Raw genomic sequence first — 27,894 nt, forward strand, 5'->3', positions numbered from 1 at the left:
CAAATCCTTCCCCCTGTCCTGCCACTTAAGGGTGGAAAAGTGGTGAGGATGCTTTTTGCTACAGTTAGCTTCTCTGCACTAAGAGGGTAACTGGAAAACAAAGGTAAACTTTTTTACTTCTGTGCACTTCAACATTTTTAAAGGAAAACATTCATTGCAAAATTTTAACAAAGTACAGTAAAGTGCGATACTTACTAACCACACCTCTCCACCAAATCCCCAATGCAAGTCTTCACAAGGAGCCTCCTCGATGGCACCGACAGGTTTCATACTCCTTAAGAATCTGTGGGGCTTTCCTGAGTGACTTCAGGGGTTGACTTTGTTCTTCTGTGGTAATGGTAGACTGTGTAAAGGCAACACCAGACACTTTACCTCTCTGCAATAATCTTCAAAGTCATGACAGCAAATTTCCACAGAGCATAAAAGCACGAGTTTACTCAAAAAGCTGCAGCAGAAGAAGGCGGTTTCTTAACTACGTGATTATAACGCAATGACTAAAAGAAATTCTGAATAATAAATAAATTGATTTTATCTTCTAGTTGCTACTTGGTGAATAAATCTGATCCTGACTAATAGTGATGTCTGATGTCTGTGGCACTGCTGACAATAAGAATTTTTTTTTTTTTACAAATTTCTTTCTCATCTATAAAAGTGGTTACAAGGACTTTGACAGATTCTAAGTTGTCATATGTGTGCTGAAAAAATGAAACACATGGCTAAATAAGTAAGATAATTTGCATAGTCAAGTTGCTGTTGTTTGGTTTTTTAAATAACACTGACTATTACTTCCTCAGAAGTTCTGCATAAAAAAGAAACTATATCAGAGCATGTTTCCAGCAATAAGCCTTAAAAAAGAATGTGCACATACTTTAGTTAATCATACTAGATGCAAAAACTGCTTTAACTGCTTGAAAAAATAATTATCTCCTCAATATGAGGTATATTTCATGTTAAAGTTACTCAGTCTTTATTCCTATTCTCTGCTAGTAAACGAATGGTCGCGGTGATAACTACATTTGCTATATTCAGAGCTAACGACAATATTGTCATTTTACTCAACACTGCTACGGTTAGGTGCTGACTCTGGCGTTGCTCATAGACAACATAATGCCTGTCGGAGCCGCTAGCCAACTACCACACTGGTTCTAAGAGCAATTTCTGAATACTCTAATACATAAATAAAGTAAATAGATAAATACATGAATAAAGTAATTCATAAAAATACTACCAAAACACATTAACTCTAATGGAGTATGGCACGAAATCCAAGAACTAATAATAAAATTAAGAGTAGGATATGTTAGCAAGACTGTTACATTAAGGTTAGCTAGGTATAGTTAAGCAGTAATTAACTTAAACTCTAAACTCCTATATTTTATATAAATTCACATTCTTCCAGAAACCCGGCATATTTTCAGTACATTAAGATAAACTGGTAAATGATACTTACTGTAAGGTCTGACAACATACTAGGCGACGTAACCTCCATCTTTGTCTCCTTTGTCTCATTGGCGCGAAAGATAGCGCCCCCTTCCCGCCGCCGGTATGTCATGTTGCTGGGCAGAATTTGTTTCAATTTTAAGCATGTGTGTTCTTACTCATTTCATTTTCTACTTTTGCTTCAATTGTATTCACATGTTACGGTCAAAATTAAGCCTGTTCTTTGTGGATACTTATGCTTATAGTATAGCCATGGCCATTAATTGGTATGCTATACATATTGAGAAATAAAAAATTAATCCTCTTTCAGAATTTTAGTACACCATACACCTTGGTCCACATTACATTATAAAATGTTTTATTTGTTGAAAGTAATGAGGAAAGGATTAAGGAAAACAAACAATAACTAAACATTTTATTTATTCAGTTAATATAGTTATAATACATTGTTAATCTACAATTTATTTCACTAAACACAGGGCTAGCATCAAATTACTGAGCTGCTAATTTTAGGTCCTGTTGTTAGATTCTGAAAATAACACACAAAATGTGTTAAACTGTGCAACACATCAAGTGTGTTAAGCGTTTTACACATTTTTTCAATGTTTACACATTTTCTTACACATGTTATGTTAAAATTTACACAAAATGTGTTAATAGTGTAACAACACATTTTTTGTGTCATTTTTTAACACATCCTTTCTAAGAGTGTACATCTCTCTCTATATCTCTATATACATCTATATATCTACATCTATCGGTAGATATAAATAGGTTGTACCTAACTGGACAATTTCTATAATAATTTAATATGTGGAAAGCTGATCTTTAACTATTAATGTTCTGAAGACAGACATTTCAGACATTTGGCTGAGAACAACAGTTGTTAAATATTTTGTAAAACAGAAATGAAGCACAACTTCATTTTTTCTATTGTGATGAAGTGCGCTTGGTCCGAATGTCAGAATCCGAATTTCTCTCTGCATGTAGTTCAACTACAAGTAAAACTGTTTACTGTTGCTGTAATGAGTCTGACTGTGTTCTGTGTTACAGTGGTACAGAGTCAGAATGATTATGCAGTGACTTACACTTCTACTCAGATCTGTGCTGTAAAAGGATCAACAGTGGTCATAGGCTGCTCCTTCAAACACCCTTCAAGAGTAAATGTGTTAAAAAGAGTTTGGTTCACTAAAGGGAACAATTATAATCCTGAAGATCTGAAAACAGACCCAGCGTATGCAGGTCGAGTGTCGTACAGTTCTCACTGGAAGAGCTGCACTCTGACAATCAGAGACCTGAGAGAGAGCGACTCAGCTGTGTACAAGTTCAGGTTTGAAACAGACCGGAAAAATTTTACTGTTTTACCTGGAGTCACTCTGACTGTCACAGGTAACATTTTTAATTACACATCAGTCAGAAATTGTTATGAACATGACTGTGTGTGTTTGGATATGGATAATAGATGTCTAAGTTTCTGCTCTGATTTTATTTCTTCACATATTCAGCTCTTCAGGTACACGTGGACACATCATCATATTCCAACTGGGCAACACTGACTTGTCAGAGTAGTTGTCGACTAAATTATCGTACCTCCTACATCTGGTACAAAAATGGACACAAGATTTCTAGTAGAAACCAGTATCGGTATTCAGCCAATCTGAATCCTTCAGATAGCTACTCCTGTGCTGTAAGAGGTCATGAAGATTTCTCCTCTCCTTCAGTGTGTGAGTTTATTTCAGTTACATAAAACCATCTCATAGAGTCATTACATACATCTGAATAAAAACAGTCAAACTCACAGTAACTACTTTCTAAATCTGACTTCAATATCATTTTATGTTTCAGGTGTCCAAGATGATTCATGCAACAGAGTGAATTACAGCAACAGAAGAATCTGTGCAGTCAAAGGATTATCAGTGGACATTTCTTGTACTTACAACAGTTATGAAAGTCCAATCCAATCAAAGTCCTGGTTCCGTTCTGGTCGTGGATCTGAGGACCTCACAGAAGACTCCCAGTATGCAGGTCGTGTTGAGGTGACTGAAACAGAGAGAGGACGCTCCACTCTGAGAATCAGAGACCTGACAGAGAGTGATTCAGCCGAGTATCACTTCAAATTCAAAACACAAAGCTTTGAATGGAAGAGTAGTTTACCTGGAACAACTCTGACTGTCACAGGTACTGATGAATACACACAGAATATTTCATTCAGCTCAGTTGTTCAGTTGTGGTAATGGGTGTATTTATTGTTTTGAGTATTTAATGTCTTGTGTCTGCTGTGTTGTCATATTCAGATCTGCAGGTGAAGGTGAGCAGAATAATATCAGTCCATGAGTCTCAGACTGAGGCAGAGCTGAAGTGTGAAAGCAGCTGCAGTCCAGCTGGTCGTCTTTCTTTTGTCTGGTTCAAAAACAATCAGTTTATGGTTGAACAAAGTTCTTATCAAGATCTGTTCAATCCTGGAGACATCATCTCCTGTGCTTTCAAAGGACATGAAGATTATTGCTCAGATCATGTGTGTAAGTTTACTTCACTGTGTTATGTGGTCATCATGAACAATTTTGTGTTTTCAGATCTTCAGCTTTCTTTTTTCACCAAAATGTTGTTTAAGATGTGCAGTGGAATTCAAAATACTATAATGTATTTTAAATTCTTTGAGTGTTTTACTGTACAACCAGTTTAAAGGTGAGTGGAGCCAGGTTCATGAATCTGAGTCAGATACTGAGGTAAAGTCCAAAATAACAGTCTTTGTGCTGAAGAGTGGTTTGATCCTGATCAGAGAACATGAAAGATCAGTTCCTATCATCACCTGTAGACTGCCGTGTGGCGACGGAAGCAAATAATTTAATGAAAGACAGCAGTACCCTGAACAACATGTGTAAGATTTAACAAGAATATCTACTTAAAGACTTACCTTAGAGATGTAATAAGCAGAGATGTGTGAATTGTGAAGAACAGGTGTACATCAGCTGTTTCTGACTGTCTACAAAGGTCTGTCCATGAAAAGAAGCATGAACTTAATATAATGAGGATAACAGATCTGAGCAGTAATTAAAAGCTTGTCAGTCCCCACAACTGAGGGTGTGACGGACTGAAAAGATACTGAGGGAAATGTGTTGACAACAGCTTTAGATAAGAAATAGAAATAATTTGAACAGTAAGGATAAAAGTCTATGTCAGGTTGGCCACCATAGGCGAAACGCGGGACTCAGATGGTTTCCGTTTTTCATTCAATGATACAGCTCATCACTCTTATAAATATTGGCTCTTGACAAGATCATTAAAGGCAGGTGTGTGAAGCCAAGAAGCAGGAACTCTCCTTAAAGTCTGACACTGCACAAAGAATCAACTCCAGGAGTGGAGGGATAAGTAGACATCACAGGTCAGACCAGTGAGGACACAGGGAGCATGATGCTATCTAAAGTGTGCGTGTTAGTCCCCATAGGGAAATAGTTCCTCTGCATTTAACCCATTCACCCAGTGAAGCAGTGGGCAGCCACCAGTGCAGCGCCCGGGGAGCAGTGTGTAGGGACGGTACCTTGCTCAGGGGTACCTCAGGGTAGCCGTTCAGTGGAGTCGAACCCCCGACCTTCCGATCATGAGGCCACCACTCTACCTACTGAGCTACCCCTGCCCCCTATGAAAAATAGACAGTATATTATGATCAAATGTGATCTCTTATTAATCATCTAATCTTAATATTCTCTGTTCTAGATGCTCCAATGCTTCCCTCTGTGTCAGTGAGTCCCTCTGGTGAAATAGTGGAGGGCGGTTCAGTCACCTATAGCAGTGTTGCTAACCCAACAGCTAATTACACCTGGTACAAGGAGGATGAAGACTCAGAAAAAGCATCAGGACACAACTTCACCATCACTGACTTCAGACCTGAACACAGTGGGAGTTTTGTTACTGTGAACTGAGTGTGCAAAGCAGTAATCAAAGCAAAGGGTGGCAATTTTGAGGAATCTATAACATGAACATGTTTTGAGTTATTTCACACTTTTTGTTTACTACATAATTCCATATGTGTTCGTTCATAGTTTTGATTCTTTCAGTGAGAATCTACAATTAAATAGTCATGAAAAGAAAGAAAAAACATTAAATGAGAAGGTGTCTCCAAACTTTTGACTGGTAGTGTATATTCTAACCAGTGCAAAGAAAATATAAAAATGTTTAACTTTCTGCAGTTGTGTTAAGAGAGTAAACTTAGTGACAGCAGTTACTGATGATACCCAATGACAAATAGCATGACCCTATAAATCTAATCTCTCGACTAAGACATATCTCCTTTGTGCTTTTCTCAATTTATAGGAAAATCTGTAATAATATTGAATATCATCAGATTGACTCTGGTGGTCCTGATGCTGATTGCTCTCTTCGTGTTGGGTCTGTGGATGAGGTAACACATTTCTTTTTAAAAAGAAAGAAAAACAGTAACAACAGTGTCATAATTGCTCTTTTATGTCCATCTTAAAACCTTCAGTTTTAAAGTCATGAATTCTTTTTAGTTTAATACCGTTTTCTTTTTGTTGGATTAAATCCAGAAAGAAGACACATGTGGCCTTAGAAACTGGACCAAATGAATCTGTAAATGTCATCAAAGTAAGAGGTTCTACTGATACAACATGTGTTATGATAGATGTATGATAGTTTCTATTGCACTAGAATAGAAAAATAAGTGATCCAAAAATAAATGTAAATAAAATTAGGTAGGATAATGTGAAGTTCTTTAAGTATTACTAAAGTATTTAGTTTTGAATGTTATCAAAAACATACAGAAAGCTCTCTCGCTCTCTCTCCATCAGGTAAACACTCGTGCTGATTATGAGAACGTCTCAGCCTCACAGGGCGTCACTGCAGACGACACTGAAGAGCAGGAAGAGCTGCAGTGAAGTCCAGTCATGTTAGAGACTTGCGTATAAAAGAAACAGACTGAAACTCATGTTGTTTAGATGGTGTTTAATCAGACGTTAGAATGATGACAGAAAGAGAAAAGTTAAGGAGCACGGTCTCTGCCTCTGTGGAGGATGTTTTCATGGACTGTGCTGTTTGGCTGAGGATCAAATGCAGTATTCATAGATGAGGCTAAACTTAAACATCAGCTTTATTTCTGAAACTTCCTGAAAACTTTTTAATTTAAATTTTTTGATTTAGTGAAATTATTTAATATCCTGAACTAGTTTTGGTGTGAAGCACTGTAACTCAGCAGTTTCCACACTGCTTGGTGGTAAAATATGAACACGTGTTGATTCCTGCTTTATTTTTCCATTCAGATAAATACTGCTGACGTATACTGCTGGTGTTTTCATTCCTGAGAATAATTATGTAAAGGGATGAGCTGACTGAGAAATTGTTTGTGGTCTGTCTTTGGTATTAATGTAAATACATTTTATTATTTGTCAAGTAGCCAAGACAAATGTTTCCATCCTGCATGAGCCTTGTTTAGGAAGAGCTAAAGGAACAACAGCTAAAGGACACACAGACCTCCTCCTTCCCCAAGAGCACCTGGCTGCAGCCACTGTGGAGCTCCACAGCAAGCGGAAACACGTGACCTTGACCAAACCCTTCTCCTCTTCCCAGCCACCTCCTTCAGTGTATCCATCTGTCGTTCTGTCCAGTGGGAAATGGCCAAAACACCTGACCCATGAGGCATCCTTGTCAGATGCCTAAAGTACCTAAACTGCCTCCTTTCAAGGTGGAGGAGCAGCGGCTCTACTCGGAGCCTCTCTCGGAGGAATAAATTCATCACTGTATCTCTAAAGGAGAGGCCAGCCACCCGTCAATGAGTACTCTGCTGTTAAATTTAACAGATGCAGCACAGCCCTCAGTTCAGGAGCATCTCACATAGAAATATTACAAATTCTTTTTGACATTTTCTGATTTTCTTATAACATGTGTCTGTGTATTAATGGCAATGATATCATCTCCTCTCTTTTTCTGTCTACAAAAATAAAAAGTTCATAATTCATCTGCACTGCACTCCAAAGTCAACAAAACCTGGCTCATATTATTACTTGAATCTGCCGTACTGTCATGCTGTGCATATCCTACAGTCTACTGTTTACAAATCTACTCACTTCTCTTGCTGAGGAGAATAAACTTGGACCACCACCACCTGCAGGTGTGGAGGATAATGCACCAAGACCTCCTGTGTTGTATCTCAGCGTGGCACTGCAGATAAGAAATCATTACAGTGAGTATTTAAACCTGCCCAGTGAATCACAGGTATCGCACAAAACTCAGTCATATAGATCTGCAGAACAAAAACAAAACACCCTGCTGACCTGTCCATTTTTGATTATATATTTGCAGCCTGGATTCACTCGAATGTGGAAAGAGAATTTATCCCAACATTGAAAGAGCAAAGAAGAACTGCAGCCAACAAAGTTTTCTAAAAGCTTTCCTAATCAATCAATCAATCAATCAATCAATCAAGAAAACCACGCACGTATTAAATAGGATATGCCTGTCTTCAAAAGTCAGCAAAAGATGACTGACAAAAGATGCATTGCACATGTAATGCACATGTCATGCAGTGACCACTATTGGCCAAAGCAGACAAAGCAACCTCATTAGTTAACTCAATTACTTTTTTTTTTATTTATTTTTACTTACTAGCTCAATCGAGACTCAATAACTCATTTACAAGGGAGACCCGCTTCAGACAAACATGTTACAATTACAACAATAAAATAACAAGAAATTAAAAATTGTCACAGTCATATCAAAACCAGGAGCACGTTCCCAGTGATGATGTCACCAGGTCGGTTGTACGTCTTTTTTAAGTCTGCAAGTGAAATCAATTAAGAGAGGATTTCCTTAGAGGAGAGAAGTTAAGACGATTCTATGAAGGGAATAGTCAAATAGTCCATACATATTATTTTATTTATTTGTTTTTGTTATGAAATTATTAACTTTATCACCATAAAATACTGTTTGCTTCACAAGGCACTTATAAACGTGTTTGTTTCCTAGCATTAGTTTTGTTTGTTTCTGACACCAAAGAATATAATTCAGTCAGCCTCTGACCCCGCCTCCCCCTCCTTATTTCATGATTTGGTTTGGTCCATGTGCACGCGTTCTTAGCGATACAGAGATAGCGCTGCAGTAGGATGTCTCTGTTATCAGTAAAGTCTGAGTTTCGAAAAAGAAAAAAGAGACAGGCAGAAATTAACTTGATGGACTTTCCTAGTTTTAGTCAGCTTGCTTCATTTCTGACAGAAAATAATGTGTTTGTTGTTTTAGCCAACTTGTAATTGGAGGCAGAACCTTTGTACATAAGCAGGTGAGTTCTTTTATGCCAAAATGTGTCTAATCACCTCTTGGGAGCCCGTTAGGAATTTTTATCATCATAGCCTACATAAAGAGAGAAGTACTGTTACAGGTGATCAGAGTTTTCAGTGAGCTAAATCAGATTAAAACCTTTGCTTTATAGGTCTCAGGACAGACATATTAGTTTGCTATACTTTGCTTGAAAGCTGATATTCAAAGGATTATTCACATTTGCCAATATGTAGTATTATAAATACAAATGTTCAAGCAGTAAAAAATACTTAAAATACTAGAATTTTAGAAAATATTAAAATGTAAAAAGTGGTTTCTACATATCTCATCAGTCTTGCACAACATTATAAAATCTATTTATATTATCTATTTAATCTATTTATGAGAATATTGATCCAGGTCTGCGCAGTGTTATATTTTCAGAGCTGGCATGGTTTACAGTATTAATGTGGTGGGGCCTAAAGTTTTATATATATTTATTTTTGCATGGGACACCAAATCTGTGCTTACACCACTGCAGCCAAACCAGCATTTCGTGCTCTATATGTAGCAATTACATACCAAAGACCATAATAGGTTGGTGTGTAGTATAAAATATGACATATTATACCAAGACTGGAAAAACTTGAAATGTACCACATTTAAAACCAGGAAGTTACAAAAAATTCAACTGTTTAACACTGATCGGTATCAGTGCCTGATCGACAAAGCACGGGTAGATATGACTACATATTTCCATTAATATGGTGCTTAGCTATTTTACTCTGGCATGCAAGACCCGTTTTGCTGCAACCCAGTCTGTGTTAAATGGTTGTTAATAATTAAGAACAAATAAACCAACATTACCTGACAAAAACAGAAAAGCTGTTGTTATGAAAGGTCAGCAAGTAAGATCTTAGGTGCCCCGTTTCACAATTATATTGCTTCATTAAGGTTTATAAAAAAAATAAATTACTTTGAAACTGTGGGCTGGTCAAGGAAAAGCAAGATCCTCTTTGGACCAAGATTATATTTAGGCACTAGTTACACACACATGGGTTTGAATAAAGGCTGACTGCCAGCATCTGTTTAACTGGTTAGATTCTGTACTGTAGGCTACAGTCAGCCACGCAAAGATGATACTACTTATTGTAATTCATTTTTTTCTATAGAAAAATATAAAACGAAACTTGTCTCAGTTTAGAACAAAAAGAGTTTTAAATACCACAAGGAGTAATTTGAAGCTTAAACAGGAGGACAACCACCAACATCACCGGATTAAAGCACTGATACAACTGTGAGGAGTGTGACTGATTTACTCAAGAATTTTACTGTAATTCTATCTCATACCACTTTTAGCTTTTATGTCACTGTATTTTGGATGAAAATACTGTACTTATTCCAGATTATTTGAAAGCTTTAGCTGCCTGTTATTTACAGATAATGGCATCATTATCAGTCAGGCTATTCAGCAATATATAAGTACTGTTAAATCACCGAGTTCTTTAGATTCCTCAGAGGCATCCGATGGAAGACAAAACACTGCCGCGGATCTCAAAATGGTGGTGTGCCCCTACCAGTTTTATTGCAGGGCGTTCCACTCTAGTCTAAACAAAGGTGTTTCACAGGCATTCAGTAGTTGTATTGCACAGCATACTCATAGGTTATTGTGTATTGGATGCAAAAACATCTTTTCTCAGCCCTGGCGAGGCTGTGTCCTTGCCAAAACCAGAAAACAGTTCCCTGTTATGTCAATTTTGCAGCCAAGCGTAGGCGAGTCTCTCCTGCACACTAACGTGTGAGAGAGTCTCCTATATTCTATCACCAAAGGACACATAGTCTAATGCCTTTATTTTTCAGGGCTGTGTCCACTTAATACTATACTGTATAACTTTATAACACTTATTAGTAAAAAGCATAGCATTATTGAGGCACTGCAAATTATTCCAAACAGTCCCAACAATCCCAACAATACGCAAAACATGAAAAGGATAAATTATATAATACTTATTTAATACTGTATATAATAAAAAATGGTGTTCTATACGAGTGCTATATGAGTATAGTAAATGTATTTTGATTACAAAAGATGCATTAATAAGTCTAAATGTTTTTTTATACTTTGGAAAGTAATTATCTAATACAAAATTATAAAAGTCTTGTTCAGCCCCATTTGTCACATAATAAATCTGTAATAGAACAGGGCTTGTTTCTAATGTCTCTGTAAAGCACTTTGAATCACCTTGTTGTTGAATTGTGCTATACAAATAAACTTGCCTTGCCTTGCCTTGCCTTGCCTTGAAAAATCACACCCCATTCTTACTTACATTCTTTCTTTGCCATTTTTCTGGAAAAGATATGGGTTAAAAATTAAAAAAGGAAACTAAATAACGGTAATTTGTACTTTAAAAACAAGACAATCCTTGAAAACCTGGGTCACCTTTGCAAAACCAGCATGCAGTTATATGCATAATGGGTTGCATACAGTTGTACACTCAGAAATGTAGCCACATGTATGATAGTGCAAAAATATCTGTCTTAGATGACATAGTGTAAAAAACAGGATTGAATTTGCATTTCCTTTCCAGTTTTTGAATTAGATCATGATTTTAAAACTACTGTAGGTACACAAGCTGAAGTCTGACAAATCTGCCCATATGCTCCAAAATCAGCATCTTCAGTTATCCTGCCAAGATGCCAAAATGTGGTTGTATATATGTGGTTGTACATTAAACTTTTTGTTTTGGTGTTAAATAGAACCCTTCTTAGACTTGAAGTATTTGAATCCTTCAGGCCTCCCACTGTATATATTTATTTTGACATCCATGGTATCTTGTAATATTAGAAATGTGATACTAGTTTCAATGTAAACACTCTGGACATGAGACAAGTCGGGACAACTGGAAATTCAAATTGCTTTCATGAAGTACATTGTCATTGGACTCTTAGAGGTGATTACAGGAGACCTTTACAGTAAATCTGTTCATGGTGTTGTTAACACATTTTGCGGTAATTGTAGGAGCAAAGAGTGATTGAAATACAGTGCCTTAAAAAGTTTTCATACTCCTTGAACTTTTACAAATGTTTTCAACTTATAACCAAAAACTTGGTTTTTGTTTTTTTTTTATTGAGATTTTGTGTGAAAGACCAACACAAAGTAGCACATAAATGTGAAGTGGTATGACATTGTCTTGCTGGAGGGTGAATCTTCCTCCCAGCCTCCGGCAGGTTTTCTTCCAGGATTGCCCAGTATTTAGCCCCATCCATCTTCCCATCAACTCTGACCAGCTTCCCTGTTGAATTTCTCCTCCAGACTAACCATGAGCCTCTCTGACCAGTGCCGTCCTTGCTCGGTCTGTCAGTTTAGGTGGACGGCCATGTCTTGGTAGGTTTGCAGTTGTAGCGTACTTTTTCCATTTTTGGATGATGGATTGAACAGTACTCCTTCAGATATTCAAAGCTTGATTCCACTGGATTTTATTAAAGGGGTATCAGAGTTCAGGAGGATGAATATAAATACATGCCACACTTTTCAGATTTCTATTAACATAAAATTTTGAAAACTATGTATAATTTTCATACCAGTTCACAATTATGTGCTACTTTGTGTTGGTTTGTCACAGAAAATCTCAATAACAACATTGAAGTTTTTGGTTGTAAGGTGACAAAATGTTAAAGTTGAAGGGGCACTGTATGCCAAATTTGTCTGTTAAGAAGTTAATCTTACATGTAAACCACTGTATAAGGAGCACTTCTTCACTTCATTAGGGTTCGAGTGGAGGTTTACCAGATTTCATCTGTTTACGCATGTTGAGCATGTACTGCGGAAGGAAGACAGTCTAATATCACTTTTATATTTTCCAACCACAGAAGACGCTGCCATCAAAGACTACATCCTCAGTGTCTGATGAAGACTAGCTGGCACACAGTATTTGTCATGTTGGTGTGAATTAAGAAATGAGAGGAGCAGCTATGAGTTTAAGTGCAGCAGCCAGTGGATTTGTTCTCTTCCTTCTCTCACTAACAGGTATTGTGTACCCTTATATTTGATTTATATCTGCAGTTACACCCCGACACCAGAGCTCTTTCTGGCTGTCACACATCCACCATCTGCAGGAATTACATATACATGTTTGCATTTGTTTTCTACTTACATTTTTAATGTTTTTAAATAGGTATTTAGCAAATAAATACAGATGTTGTGCAGTGTTGGGTGTAATGCCTTACTAAGTAACGCGATACTGTAATTAAATTACTTTTCCACTGAAAAAGTAGAGTAACTAATTACTGTTCATTTTTAGGTATTTTAATTACTTACAATGTACTTGCGTTACATTGTAAAATAATTAAACTCGCTGAATATCATTATTTAATTTCAATAATTTATCTTCTAAACGTAAAAGTAAACTCTGCCGCTTTAACATCGCTGTAGTGCAGGTGCACGTCATTTCGCGGCTGAAGCGAGTGGCTGTTCTTTGAAATATTCCCGTCTCTTCACTTTTCTGAAACAAGCAGACAAGAATATTACAGTGATATGTAAGCTATGTCCTGGGGAGAAAAAACTATCGGCTGCTGTTAATAGCACATCTACTGAAGCGCCTGACACGAAGACGAACACTTCTGAGCGATCCTTGTTCATCATCCATGGATAACACCGCGGCAACTCCTGCTAAGCAGGAAAACGTGATTTTACTTCAGCAGCACAGAAAGTGTCTGAAGGTGAGCTTAAAAAAATGATTGCAGGCTACATTGTGGAGGAGATGCTACCGCTGCGTACTGTAGAGTCTCCGTCTTTAAAAAAAAGTATTTATTATTTAAAGAGTTTAATTTCTATTGTTTGCCCACTCAAGGTTTATAGCGATTTTAAGAAGTATTTAGTTAAATTACTTATTTAATGATTAAGTTACTTTTCTGACACAGTAATTAGATAAGTATTTTAAATGCAATATTGACTAACTAATTAGTAATTAGTAATTAATTACTTTTTAAAAGTAACTTACCCAACACTGATGCTGTGTGATGTGTACAAACACCGCAGATATTATATATACATGCGTTTAGAAAAACACAGAGTGGTTTCCACTTTTCACGTTCTCAGTAACTTCACCATGACACTTAACATTATAAAGCTACAGTATGTCTGTATGGCAGCACGGTGGCACGGTGGTTAGCACTGTTGCCTCACAGCAAGAAGGTCCTGAGTTCAATTCCAACTACAGGCCGGGGTCTTTCTGTGTGGAGTTTGCATGTTCTCCCCGTGTTTGCGTGGGTTCCCTCCGGGTACTCCGGCTTCCTCCCACCGTCCAAAGACATGCACTTAGTGGGGATAGGTTAATTGGATAATCCAAATTGTCACTAGGTGTGAATGTGAGTGCGAATGGTTGTCTGTCCCTGTATGTTGGCCCTGCGACAGACTGGCGACCTGTCCCGGGTGTACCCCGCCTCTCGCCCTATGACAGCTGGGATAGGCTCCAGCGCCCCCCGCAACCCTGAAAAAGGATAAGCGGAAGCGAATGGAGATGGAGATGTCTGTATTATACAGGATAAGTAGAAGTAACAGCTGATGCATTAACTGTTATAATTTACTTTCTATAATATGTATTTAAGTATAGTAATAATTTTTTAAAAATACTGTACTTACTTTCTTTCTACTATATATATCGTTGAATTACAGAGAGAAAAATTCTGACACTAATACAAATTGTGTCATAAAAAAAAAACAATTTTCTGTTATACTTTGTTGTCAAGTAGTATAAATAGATCATTTAGATAATTTAAAATGTGTAAAACTCAACTGTATCTATTTATATTCTAAGATATTCGTTTCACACATTTGGCTGAGAAAAACAGTTGTTAAATATTTTTTATAATAGAAATGAAGCACATACTTCATTTTTTCCATTTTGTGAATTTCTCCCTATATGCAGTGGGTAACATAAGTATTGAACACGACACCAATAACTAAATATATTTCTAAAGGTGCTATTGACATGAAATTCTCACCAGGTGTTGGTAACAACCGATCCAATCCAAACATGCAAAGAAATCAAACCGTAGGTGTTCATAAATTATGTGTAATAATGAGAAATGACTCAGGGAAAAAGTATTAAACATGCTTACTGACATATTTAATTCCTCAAACACAATTCTCACGATTTTAGTTTGAATAACACAATATCGGTTTATTAAATCCTGAATTGACTTTTAAATATAAATGTATTTTGCCTGAAATGCCAGAATCTCGGGTTAAAGCTCACAAGACTATTTCAACAACCAGGGCTGTGCAGAGAGGTTTAAAGGGGTGGGTGCTCAAAGTTAAAAAGGGGCACATTGAACCAGGCCGAATAACAACAACACACATTCATCAAGAATCTAATATGGGCAACAAGGCAAAGCAAACGTAGCCGATGCTTTACCTGATGGGTACAATGTTGCTGTTAAGGGGTTGCTGTGGATAGTGCTGGAGGGCAGGGCTGTGTTGATCTGAGACTGTAGACATTAAAAAGTCCATAGGAGAGATGGCTGATTAAATGTCATGAGATAATAACAAAATGCAAAGATTGGTGACAGCGCTTGGAACCATAAGGCAACAAAAAACTGTGAAAAATAATTTAGGCTCTGCCTGTGATTCACTCTTTGCTTCTCTTCTTCCTTCCATCCCATCATTTCATATATCACTCTCCACTTGCTGTCTATCTGAGAACAAGGCACAACTTGCTATTGCAATAAACTATAATCTAATTATCCACACTTAACAACTCCAGCACTTAATCTAAAATAAAATGATGACAGAAAAATGTTATAGCACTGCCTTTAGTAGCCTCACACAGTTCCTACTGTTTCCTCCTCATGTCCTTACCAGGGGCCTGTTCTTCGTACCTCGCTAAGTAAGTTAGCTGGATTAGATTGTTGACGATTTTGCGTGATCCTGGATCGTTCGGTTCCCCGAAGCTCATCCGGGACTTGCTGTCATAGCAACAGAGCCGTAAGCGTAAACCTGCTCGGGAGCAGGTTTACTTTATGTAAACAGGATTAGATCGCGGCCACGCAGGTATGTCCGCTTCATTTATACGAAAGCAACAGCGATATTCCACCACTGTTTCACCATAAATAAATAACATCAATGTAACTAAAGATAATGCAGCACTTGATCCTTTTATTGATGTCACACAGATACATACAGGTCATTTCCTAAAAAAGGGAAATGTACTATTAACATTCTATTACATGTATGTGATTATTACAGATGTAATTCATATTTCAGAGTAGTAATTGTAAATTACTTCGTGTAATCAAGATGGGAGACCACGGCTATAAAAGCGAAGGTGGATTTGGGAAGTCTGTCGCAGCCATGTCCTGTCCGTATACGCGACCAACCCATTGCGGAAGGTGCAAGATTGATAAGGAGAGTCCTCAGAATTCAGCGTATATTGCGGGACAGACAGGATCCTTTAGCTCAGCGCGACAGTGTGCTCATTGAGAGATATCGATATTCCCGTGAGGGTATTATTTACTTAACCAACTTGTTGACGAGGGGGTGCAGGACCACCACCTGTCTTTTTTTTTGCTCTGCCCTTTTCTTGGTTGCTGTTATGAACAAACTAACAGAGTATTACAGGCCAGTATTACCTTGCCAAGAGACGAAAAGCAATCTAAGAGATAAATATTACCATTCTGTAGAATACTCCTGTATTCCACTTTTACTTGTTCCCATGTTCTTGTGGGTCCTGTTGTGGCTCTAATGTGAAAGGGGATATAATATAACATATTATAATATAATATAATGCCATATGATATTGGACAATATAGTGTCATATGATAGATCTACCCTACCGCCTACTGGTGTTGGCCAGAGGGGCCGATGGCGCGATATGGCAGCCTGGCTACAACCGTAGATGCCTCCACCAGTGTGTGAATGTGGGAGTGAATGAATAGTGGTATCGTACAGCGCTTTGGGTGCCTTGGAAAGCGCTATATAAACCCAATCCATTATTATTATTATTATTAAATTACCTACGAGTTTGATTTGTCAGCAACTTTCTGCCAGCCCCTCTCTCCTTGCTTTTGCAGCCTTTGCAGTGTTCTCTTGCGTTTTAATTAAACTCTGAAACTCCTGAAATCCCTCACTCATGAGTTCTTGCTCTGCTGCCGGAAAATACCGTGCACGCCCCTTCGACATTTTCGCCGACCAATCAGCGGGTTGCCGATCAATGTTTCTACTATCGATGCGTAGCCCCTTTTACGACACCCAGTGATGTCACATTACTGCGTCCAGCTGTACTAATCGTCAACAGCAGGTGTGTTCGGGGAACTGGATTAGCGAGCTCACGGTTAGCGCGATGGTTTGGTCTTGGATGTGTCATTTGATCTTGGATGTAGTAAGCGACGTACGAAGAACAGGCCCCTGGAATGTCTGGACAATGTTATATCATGAGTACCGTATTTCCCGGACTACAAAGCGCACCTGAATATTAGCCGCACAAGCTAAAATCAGGGGAAAATCCAGTTTTGTACATATATTAGCTGCACCTGACTAAAAGCCGCAGGTGTTTCAATGTTGACTTATCATATGTAAGAGAATATGCACAAAGGGAATTGTCAGGAAAGAGACGGCTGTTTGGAGACACACCCCTTTTATTAATATTTTGAAAAACAAGTTATGGGTACATATTTGCATAACTTTTTAGGGTATATGTACAAGTAGCTGTAATTACAAGTATGAAACATGTACTGTGCTTCATAAATGAGTAACAAATGTAGTGTATAACAATAACCTACAGCACACCAGAAAAATAGATTCGGACTACCTTCTAGGCTCAGGTGCAGTGACACGGCTTTAACAAGAAGAAAAGTCAGTCATTCACCATCTTTCTCTTCTTCCTGCGCACTAAAACCACCAAAGTCCTCTCCTCCAGTGTCGGAAACGAACAGGCTCAGGATGGCTTCGTCATCCACTCTCCGCTTCTTTCCTTCGTTGTCACTTTCAAAACCAAACAAATCCTCGTTGTCAGTGTCAGAGTCGAACACCCTCAGAAGGGCCGTGGCGGTGTCCTCCTCTCCATCATGCAGCAGTCCAGCCCTTCGAAATCCGTTGGTGATCGTGGATGCTTTCACACTTTTCCACGCTGTCAGATTCCACCGGTGGAGTTGAGCTTAACTTGCTTTTCGCAAGTTTATCGCCGCTCATCATCCACGCCTCCTGCTGAACGCGTAGCGCTACTTTGAAGTTTGTTTTTCGCGGTACTTCGTACGGCACTACGTTGCCTGGTGGACGGACATGTGACCAACATACCACTCTTGAACCCCGATCCTTCCGCCAGGCAAGGTAGAGTCGTACAACAGCGAAACCAACAAAACAAATCCTCTTACGATATGACAAAAATCATGGAAAATCCATAGAAAAGCCGCACCTGACTAAAAGCCGCAGGGTTCACAGCTTGTGCAAAAAGTAGCGGCTTATAGCCCGACAATTACGGTAATATTTTTTTAAAAATTCCATCTAAATAAAACACATACATGCACGCACACACAGTGACATTTTAGACCTTCTTCAGAATACTGTATATACTATGGGCATCACAGTGCTGATCCAGAATCCTTACATTATTATTTATTACTAGAGCTACAATAATAAAGCAATGAGGGGAAAAAAGTAATAAATATGAAATAATGTATTTATGATGATTCCATTTGTTTCACTATCCACTCTGTGCAGGGGCAAAGCTTATTACATTTTTAAACTGTAGAGATACAATCATTTTACTGCTGTAAAATCCAAATTTTGTCTTATTTAAAATATAAATCTAATATAATTTGCTTCTTAATGTATTTTCTTTAAAATACAGCGTGTGTTTTTAATATATTATAATTATAATAATGCATAATTATGTGGACATGCATATTAGATCGTTTTTTAGTGAAATATAATCCCTCCAGAAAGGCAGGAAAAGCCCTGTAACTTGCTTTAAAACTAAATATGTTTCTAAATACTTTAAAACTAAATATGTTCCCTAAAACGGTGACAGAGCTACAGACCCATGACAGCCTTACACAGGTAGCCAGCAGCTATGACCAGCACTACTTGTGCAGTTAATAAAAGGACAGGTAATGTTTGTCGCGCTGTTGCAAACACAGCACGCTCATTTGTTTCAGTTCGTCAGTTGCAACAAGACAGCTTACCAACGTGTACGTAATAAGCTAATACTCCTGGGTGCTATACACTACAGTGTGCGCTGTACACCTACTTACTGGTTTTGTCGCATCAGTCTGTGTCTCTGAGTTAACTTGTGTTTCTCCTACAGCTCCGGACCGGAAAAAATGCGCGTGCTCTTTGTGAGCTCGTTCCCGGCTCGTAACCAGTGCGTTCTGCCGTCAAGGGCGACCATTGGTTAAATGTGATCATGTGACTGATACAAGCCAGATCCTTTTATTTAGCAAAACTGTGATTAATAGTTAAATATTATTGTTGAGGGGCACAGACAAGACTCCGCACGCACACAAACATTAAAAAAAAATAATTTTTTTTTAAAAAAGTTGCCTCAACAAAAGGGCACCTTGGGCACCCATCAGGAAAGGGGCGGGTACTCAAGCCCCTCTAGCCCCCCCCCCTCTGCACGTGCCTGTCAACAACCACCAAAGAGTTAAAACACCAAACTTTTAAAAAGCAGGTAAACGGATTCCACAGAAAGATGTAAACACAGAGCGCAGATCGGTCACTCGACAGTATGTACCTGTGCATGTTTTTGGGTGCTGAAAGCCGATATCATACAGATTCTGAAGCTGCAGGTTTTGTCACACCAAAATTCACTGAACCAGCAGCAAAAGAAGATCCAAACTACGTATCACATTTGAAGAACATCGTCATGAATTCCCTCTTTCTTTGGCTGTTTTGTTCCCACCACGATAAAAATCCTACGCCATGCACAGCTCTCTCTCTCAGTGTACTTAAAGACCAGTTTCCCATCTCAAATATCAGCTTTCTGCATTATTTGCTTGCTTATAACACATCAGTCTACCCTTCTTTCCAGCGCTGTCGGACACTGTTTTTTGTTTTTGTTTGTTTTTTGTTTTCTTCAAAAATGACCTTTGACAGGAAAGCCTAATTTCTGCTGTTCAATACTGAAGAAATTTAAACTGTTTAAAATGATGCCAAATTGCAAAATGCATTGCTGTGTCTCTAATAAAACCTCTGTAACTTTGCTCTGCTTCACTTCAGCAGCATCAGGTAATGTTCATATGTTGGTTCATGGTTTTCTTCATTTTTAGATCCACTGTATTTAAGGTTATGTGCTATAAAGCCATAATCTGGAGAAAGCCAGGTCAGGAAAATCTCCTTCATATTTTTCACATTTTTCTGTTTTATCCTCAGTTACTTTGACTGCATCACTGCTGTGATGCTTGCACCTTCTTGTGTGGTGTTGGTTCAGCAGGCATTACACACACACAGGTAGGAACAGAGGATCACCAGAGATAACTCCTTTTTTATTATCTTTTCTTCTTGCCAAATACCACAACAACAATATACTTACTAGTGCCATCTAGCACTTCTAGTAAATGTATCTACAGAACAAATGCAATAGTATGTGGACACAATATCTTCGCCCTTTGAACAAGGATTTCTTATGTGAAACTGACTTCATTATTCTGATCTATGTCACCTAATGCGCGTTTTAACATATTTCATATCACTCAGTAACATTCACTTTCCCATGACAAAGTCTTGAGTCCAGCAAGGTGGATTCCTCATCCTGGTGGGCCTAAGCCTACTATCAGACTCAGAGTTAGATGCTAGATCAGTTTCTGGTTTATGACAGTCCATTGTTGTGTCAGAATCAGTACCTGTGTTCAGCTCTGACAGAGCCGATAATTGTGAGGAGTTCCAGGTCCCTCCATCATCCAGAAAATACACGTTTGGTCCTTTCCTTGTCATGACAGTCCTTGGTTTAGAACACTTTAACTCGCCTTTCTCTACCTTCCATGGCTTCCTAACCTGTACCTTGTCACCAGGCTGAAAGTTGAACGGTTTGGCGTGTCTGCGAGCAACATGTATTCTTTCATTTTCAGTTGCTTATTCTTAACTCTTTCGCACATGGTATGCATCTCTGTCTGGGGAACAGGCATATCCATTACCTGTAACTTTGTTCTCATTTGTCATCCATAGAGCAGTTCTGAAGGGGAAACTCCAGTTGTTGAATGAAGGGTTGCTCTGTAGTCCATCAAGTAAGTTCTCAGGAACGACTTCCAGGGTTGTCCTTGAATCTCTCAACTTCCCCATTAGCTCTTGGGTAATACACTGAGGATCTCAGATGTTGGATTCCCTTGCTTTTGAGAAAGTCAGCGAACTCAGCATAGAGAAATTGAGAGCCACTGTCACTTATCAGTGTCTTTGGATTCCCTTCACAAGAGAAAACTACAGAAAGGACATGAATGATAGTAGCTGCATCAGCTCGGGAAACAAAAAAAGCTACTTCAGGCCACTTACGGAAGTAGTCTACCAATGTGATAGCAAATCTACAGTCAGAAGGGGCTATTCCAAAAGGGCCTATGATGTCCTCAGACACCTTTTCCCAAGCAGTAGCTGGTAGAGGAATGGGTTGAAGTCATCATGGGTGACAGTTGACTTGTCATTCTGTTGCACAGTTCTTTATCATTGTCTCTATCTGACAATCCATTTTGGGCCACCAGTGCAATTCCCTCAGGCATTGTTTGGTACGTACAATGCCTTGGTGAGCTATATCAGTGAGTTTTTTCTGCAACTACTCAGGCACTAGCAATCGATGTGTACCTCTGACAATGCACTCGTTCATGACCGCAAGTTCATGGCGGACTGGGAAGTACGGCTGTAAGTCAGGTTCCAGTGACGTCTTCCTTGCACGCCAGCCTTTCTGTATCTGCACACACTATATAAGAATCAGTCCATTTACATGGAGCTTTGTGAACACTGGACAGGCTTTGTACTCTGACTGGAAGTCATCCTCAGACACAGCACTCAGATCAGTGAGGATGGCTGCAACTGACTCCACATCCTCTGCACATGCCATGTCTGTCTCGGGAAGTGGGAGCCTAGAAAGACAGTCAGCAACATGGTTCAATGACCCAGTTCTATATTCCACTTCATAGTCAAACTCCAACAGGCGAGCTGACCATCTGGCTATGCGTAGACCAGCTCTGTTATTGCCCTTAATAGTCAGCAGTGCTGTAAGCGCTTAGTGATCTGTTCGTAGGATGAATTTTCTGCCCCAGAGCCAGGGGTTCCTTCTCGACAATTGAGTATTTCCTCTGTATCAGACAGGCTGCGAGATGCAAATGCAACAGTCGGTTCTGCATCATTACTATCAAGTTGAGTTTAAACAGCACCTACGCCTTAATCTGAGGCATCTGTCGAGACTATGGTTGGCTTACTGGGGTCGAACATCACCAGAGCAGGGCTGTGCACAATTAACCGCTCGACTTGATCAAACGCAGCTTGAGCTGCTTTGTTCAAGTGGAATGAACAGTCTTTACGCAGAAGAGCTCTCATAGGTTCAACAAAAGTCACGGAATTTGGCACAAATTTGCTGTACCATGCACCCAAGCCAAGAAATTAGTGCAGGGTTGCAGGATCAGTAGGGGGTTGAGCATGCAGAATAGTGATATGAGAATTGTTGATTCTGCGTAACACAGCACGCAGGTGGGCCTCATGTTCAGTTTCTGAAGCTCCATATGTGATGACATCATCAAGATAGCATTGCACCCCTTTTTGGCCACGTAGGATTTGTGTCATCATCTTTTGGAACACTGCAGGTGCCGAACTCAACCCGTAGGGGACTCTGCAGTACTGCTACAGTCCTTTATGTGTAATGAAAGCAGTGAGCCCTCTACTCTCTTCATGTAGTTTCAGCTGATGGTAGGCAGATTTAAGATCCAGGGTGGAGAACATGACAGCCCCACGCAGCTCAGACAGTATGTCCTCAATCAGAGGCGAGGGATGACTGTCAACGGCCACCGCTTTGTTAGGTTCTCACAAATCAACGCGCATGCGTATGCCACCAGTCTTCTTTCTAGTGACTACAATCAGGGAGACCCATTCAGAAGCTATTTTCTCTATGATGCCATGTTCCTCAAGGTTCTTGAGTTCTGTGTCTACTAGTAGCTTAACAGTACATGCATGTGCAGTATTTGGTACAGTAACAGTGCACATCAGTTTAGCCGGATCACCACTGACACAATTGTCAACATTTAAAACACACATTTCAGGCACAGTCACTTCATTAACAGGCGTATGGGAAGATTTACACACTCTCGAAAAATTTCAGATTTTCCCACATGTATTACATTTGCAGTCTTTTGCGGGGCAGGATTTATCATTGGCTTTGTGGTCAGCTGAACGACAACGGTAGCACGTCTGAGCTGTATCCGGTTTTTTTAGCTGCTTTGTGTTTTGGCTTGCGCATCTTCTTTTATACTTGAAAACTGGCAACAGGCTTTGTTTCACTAACAGCAATGGCCTTTGCATAAGCTATTGCAGCCTCTGTACGCCTAGCAATTTCCAAAGCTCTATCGAGCGTCAAATCCTCCTCCATTAGCAGTTTTTCACGTATATGAGCATTATTTGTCTTCTCTTCAAGTTGATCCCGCAATATTTCATTCTCCATAGCTCCAAACTTACATTGTATCACGAGCTCATGCAGTGCTGCAACGTAGTGATCTGTAGACTCACCAACAGCTTGGGCTCGTTGCATGAAGCAGTATCTCTCGGTGACAACATTGACTTTAGGATGAAAGTGTGGTGTACCACTGGAGGGCTCTACTCACACCCAGTTCTCAGGAAGTGTTGTTGCTATGTTTTGGAGGGAAAAGTGTTCAGTTGTGTGGTGATGAGTAATAAATGAGGAGTGTTAATCGAGAGCTCTCGTGCCGTCTGTGTTTACCTCCACATTGATGACCCGTGACTCGAACATGCTGCGGTCCGATGGTGGCACCGACTCCGCTCTGGATGCATCAGCAGCCGCCAGCCCTCTGCCTCCGGCTGCAGCTGCGTTTGCTGTGCCGCTCGAGCTGCCGGACTTTTGGCTTCACGATCCCCCGTCGTGGTTCGTGCACGTGGAGGCTCAGTTCGCCCTTTGTGGCATCTCGGCTGACGACACGAAATATCACCAGGTGGTGGCCTCTCTCGACCCGCTAGCCACCCGTCATGCGTTGACTCTCCTCCGGGACCCACCCGCCCGAGGGAAGTACGCCGCCCTTAAGGAGCTGCTTCTTCAGCGCTATGCCCTCTCCGACGCAGAGCGACCCGAGAAGCTCCTCTCAGAGCGAGCCGAGAAGCCCCTCTCAGGCCTGGGTGGCGGTACGGCTCTTGAACTGATGGAGCGCATGCTGTCCTTTCTCGGTCCAGACGAAGGGGGATTCCTGTTCGCCCACATCTTCCTCCGACAGCTGCCGGCGGCCGTGAGAGCCGGCCTCGCCAACTCTCCGCTTCTGGGCACGAAGGATTATCGCTCCCTGGCTGAGGACGCGGATCGTATTCTCTTGGCTACCCGCACTTTCCACGATCACGACCTAGTTCCAGCCTCGCCGGCGGCGCCTTCCACTTCCCCGCTGACCTGCCCTAACGTGTCCGCTCCTTCGCTGACGGCAATGATCGCGGCACAGCGACACCGCGGACGGGACCTCTGTTTCTACCATCTGCGTTTTGGCCCCAGAGCGCGCCGCTGCTTGCAGCCTTGTGCTTTTCCGACCCTGGGACACGGGCCTCGACAGCGTGCTGTAGCGGCCGCAACCGCTGGTGACAAAGAAAAACTGCTCTTCATAGAAGACTCGTGCTCCGGGAGACGTTTCCTGGTCGACTCTGGCTCCCAGAAGAGCCTCCTTTCCCCGTCCGGCGCCGACAGTTTAGCAGCGGGCTGCGGACCACAGCTTATTGCGGCTAATGGCTCTCCCATCGCAACGTTCGGGGAAAGGTTCGTGACTGTTTGTTTTCATGGTCGGGATTTCTAATGGACCTTTGTTGTTGCTGCTAGCTCTGTATCTATTTTGGGCGCTGATTTTCTTTGTGCCCACGGACTGCTGGTCGATGTCGCTAACAGACGCTTAATCGATGCCCAGTCTTTTTCTTCAGTACCCTGTTTCACTTGCGCCATCGGGCCCCTGAATCGGGCTAATTTGGTGACTTCGGGGAATCTTTTTCAGCGTTTGCTCTTGGAGTTCCCTTCACTGACTGTTCCTAATTTCTCGAACACGGCAACGAAGCACGGGGTTGAACATTATATTCCAACGGTCGGTCCCCCGGTGTTTGCACGTGCACGCCGCCTCGACCCCGCGAAACTCTCCGTCGCTCAGGAAGAGTTTGCCGCTATGGAGCGCCTCAGCATTCTGCAGCGCTCGAATAGTGCCTGGGCCTCTCATGGTGCCCAAGTCCGACAGTCGGTGGCGGCCGTGTGGGGATTTTCGCCGTTTGAATAATGTCACGGAGAACGACCGTTACCCCATTCCCCACATACAGGATTTTTCCGCCCACCTCGCTGGCACCTCGATTTTTTCTAAAATTGACTTGGTGCGGGGGTATCATCAGGTTCCCGTGCGCGCCGAAGACGTCCCCAAAACTGCCGTTATTACCCCTTTCGGCCTGTTTGAATCTTTGCGCATGCCATTCGGCCTGAAAGGCGCCGCCCAGACTTTTCAGCAGTTGATGGACTCTGTCTTGCACGGGCTGCCTTTCGTCTTCGTGTACCTTGACGATATATTGGTGGCCAGCTGTTCTGACAGCTGGTTTTGCGTCAGGTTTTCCAGCGCCATTTCCGAGTTCACAACTGACATTCAGCACGTGGCTGGTAAGTCCCGCGCACTGGTTTCTCCCGTTTATGTTGGCATAGACTTTGACGCTATGGCCGCTGACCAACGGGCGGACCCGGACGTCCTTGCCCTTCGGTCTGAGTAAACGGGCCTTGTACTGGAGGACAGCCCCGTGTGGAACGGCGGACCTAGCCTGCTTTGTGACGATTCCACCAGCTGACCACGCCCTGTAGTTCCGCTTTCGTGGCGTCATCGCGTTTTCGACTCCGTACACGCCCTCTCTCATTCGGGCGTCCGGGCCTCAGTCAAGCTGGTCAGCTCTAGGTTTGTTTGGCCAGGCCTTCGTAAATCGGTGAAAGACTGGGCAGCAGCGTGCATCCCATGCCAACGCGCTAAGATCCATAGGCACACACAGGCGCCCCTCGAATCCTTCCTCGTTCCAGGGAGGCGTTTTGATCATGTGCATGTGGATCTGGTTGGTCCCCTGCTGCAGTCACAAGGTTTTACGCACCTTTTGACTGTGGTGGACCGCACAACCCGCTGGCCTGAGGCAGTGCCTCTGGCGTCAATACAGCAGCAGCAGTGGCCAGGGCATTTTTGTCAACGTGGGTTTCGCGTTTCGGTCCCCCCGCCGACATCACCTCAGACAGGGGCCCCCAGTTCGTTTCCGAGCTTTGGTCTGCCATGGCTGACGGCCTGGGCGTCAAGGTCCACCGAACCACTGCGTACCACCCGCAGGCCAATGGGCTGTGTGAGCGTTTCCACCGGTCGCTTAAGGCCGCGTTCCGTGCTTCTCTCACAGATGGCAACTGGGTTGCCATCTGTGAGACCGCCTTCCATGGGTTTTACTGGGGTTGCGCTGCGCGGTTAAAGAAGACCTCGGGGTTTCCCCGGCTGAACTTGTCCTCGGTCAGCCCCTCCGGGTCCCCAGGGAATTCTTGCCCGAGAGCCCACCCCGGTGCTTCGCTTCCTCTGTGCTGTCTCTCCGTCCCCCGAGAGACTCGTTTTCTCTTCCTGGCCCAGTGCACCATTGTCTGCCCGACACCTTTGTTCCGAGGTCGTTGGACTCTTCGCAGTTTGTTTTCGTCAGGCATGACGCTCATAGGCCTCTGCTGCATCCACTGTCTGACGGCCCCTTTAGGGTTATTCAACCGGGCCGGAAGCATTTCCTTTTGGACTTTGGGGGTCGTCAGGAGACTGTTTCTATTGACAGACTTAAACCGGTACATGTGCTGCGGGGTGATCAGTTGGTGCCGGCTCAGGCCCCCCGCCTTCCACTGGACTGGATAACCCTGCTTCTTCCTCTGGGAGCACCCCCCACCTGGCGGGGCCCGAGCTATCTTCAGCTTCTCCTGGCCGCCCATGCCAGCCTGGTCCTCAGGCTCGTTTCCCCTCAGCCAGCTCTCCACCTCCCCGGTTCAGCCGTTCTGGACGTTTGATTAAAGCAAGGGTTCTGGACTAGGGGATGACCCTAGTCCAGAACCTCCAGTGGTTCACCATGTGTGGTGAACCACTGGAGGGCTCCACTCACACCCAGTTCTCAGGAAGTGTTGTTGCTATGTTTTGGAGGGAAAAGTGTTCAGTTGTGTGGTGATGAGTAATAAACGAGGAGCGTTAATCGAGAGCTCTCGTGTCGTCTGTGTTTACCTCCACAAAAGTACATTTCCAAAGCCTTTACGGAGTGAGTGGTAAGGCACTATAGATTTGTTGTCCCTCCTCCAAGCAGTGAATGAGCAGGGCCCTCTTTCTCTCCGTAGCAAAGTCATTACCCCCGATCGCAAGCAAGTAGTTATCGAACAACTGTTTCCACGCAGCAAATTGAATTTTCGGTTCGCCTGGAAAATCCAGGAACACAGCCCGGGGTTGCAAAGAGAGCAGAGCCATAACTTCATCCCATCCTCGTCGCCACTTGTTGTGTGGTGTTTGTTCAGCAGGCATTACACACACATGCAGGTAGGAACAGAGGATCACCGGAGAGAATTCCTTTTTTATTATCTTTTCTTCTTCCCAAATACCACAACAACAACATACTCACTAGCGTCCTCTAGTAAATGCATCTACAGAACAAATGCAATAGTATGTGGATACAACACACCTCTGATGAAGTCTCACAATTGTCAGCTTTGTTTTTATACATAGACATAAAAATATGGATATATATACTGATAAATGATCAGAATTATAATATTTCTGACCGTCTGAGTCAAAACAGAATAAAATCGAACTTGTGAATCAGAATCAAATTGTTTATAGAAAAAATCGTTTATAGAAATTGAAATCGATACCCAGCCCTGATCACAGCTTCAAGAGGCCTCCTGTATGGAGAAACTAGTCACATGCATTGCTCAAGTGTAATTTGGGCCCATTTTTCCACACAAACATTCTTCAGATCCTGATGACTCTGTGGGCTCCTTCTACGAA

General features: G+C 41.6%; 2 protein-coding genes and 1 long non-coding RNA gene across 3 annotated transcripts in view; 2 read left to right on the plus strand and 1 right to left on the minus strand.

The window, feature by feature from the left end:
* Positions 1–1,509, minus strand: LOC308395825. The gene is made up of 3 exons (XR_013971476.1): positions 1,451–1,509; positions 196–343; positions 1–90 (listed from the first exon to the last, which is right to left on the minus strand). It is a non-coding gene; the product is annotated as an uncharacterized lncRNA (long non-coding RNA).
* Positions 1,510–2,255: 746 nt separating this feature from the next.
* On the plus strand, positions 2,256–7,570 carry LOC308394811 (B-cell receptor CD22-like). Its single transcript, XM_080879358.1, has 7 exons — positions 2,256–2,829; positions 2,946–3,164; positions 3,286–3,618; positions 3,735–3,959; positions 5,155–5,839; positions 5,985–6,042; positions 6,246–7,570. The coding sequence occupies exons 1-5, from the start codon at positions 2,349–2,351 to the stop codon at positions 5,358–5,360; spliced, it is 1,464 nt and encodes a 487-aa protein (XP_080735484.1). The 5' UTR covers positions 2,256–2,348; the 3' UTR covers positions 5,361–5,839; positions 5,985–6,042; positions 6,246–7,570.
* A 5,090-nt stretch (positions 7,571–12,660) lies between these two features.
* The window catches only part of LOC308395039 (uncharacterized protein), a gene marked incomplete at both ends in the record, with an annotated part of 40,452 nt that continues 25,218 nt past the window's right edge, over positions 12,661–27,894 (plus strand). The window contains one exon of the mRNA XM_080879691.1: positions 12,661–12,730. Coding sequence (XP_080735817.1) covers positions 12,661–12,730 — 70 coding nt within the window. The remainder of the gene's footprint in view (positions 12,731–27,894) is intronic.

The sequence above is a fragment of the Rhamphochromis sp. 'chilingali' genome, assembly GCF_963969265.1.
Source record: "Rhamphochromis sp. 'chilingali' genome assembly, chromosome: 4".
Taxonomy (NCBI): domain Eukaryota; kingdom Metazoa; phylum Chordata; class Actinopteri; order Cichliformes; family Cichlidae; genus Rhamphochromis; species Rhamphochromis sp. 'chilingali'.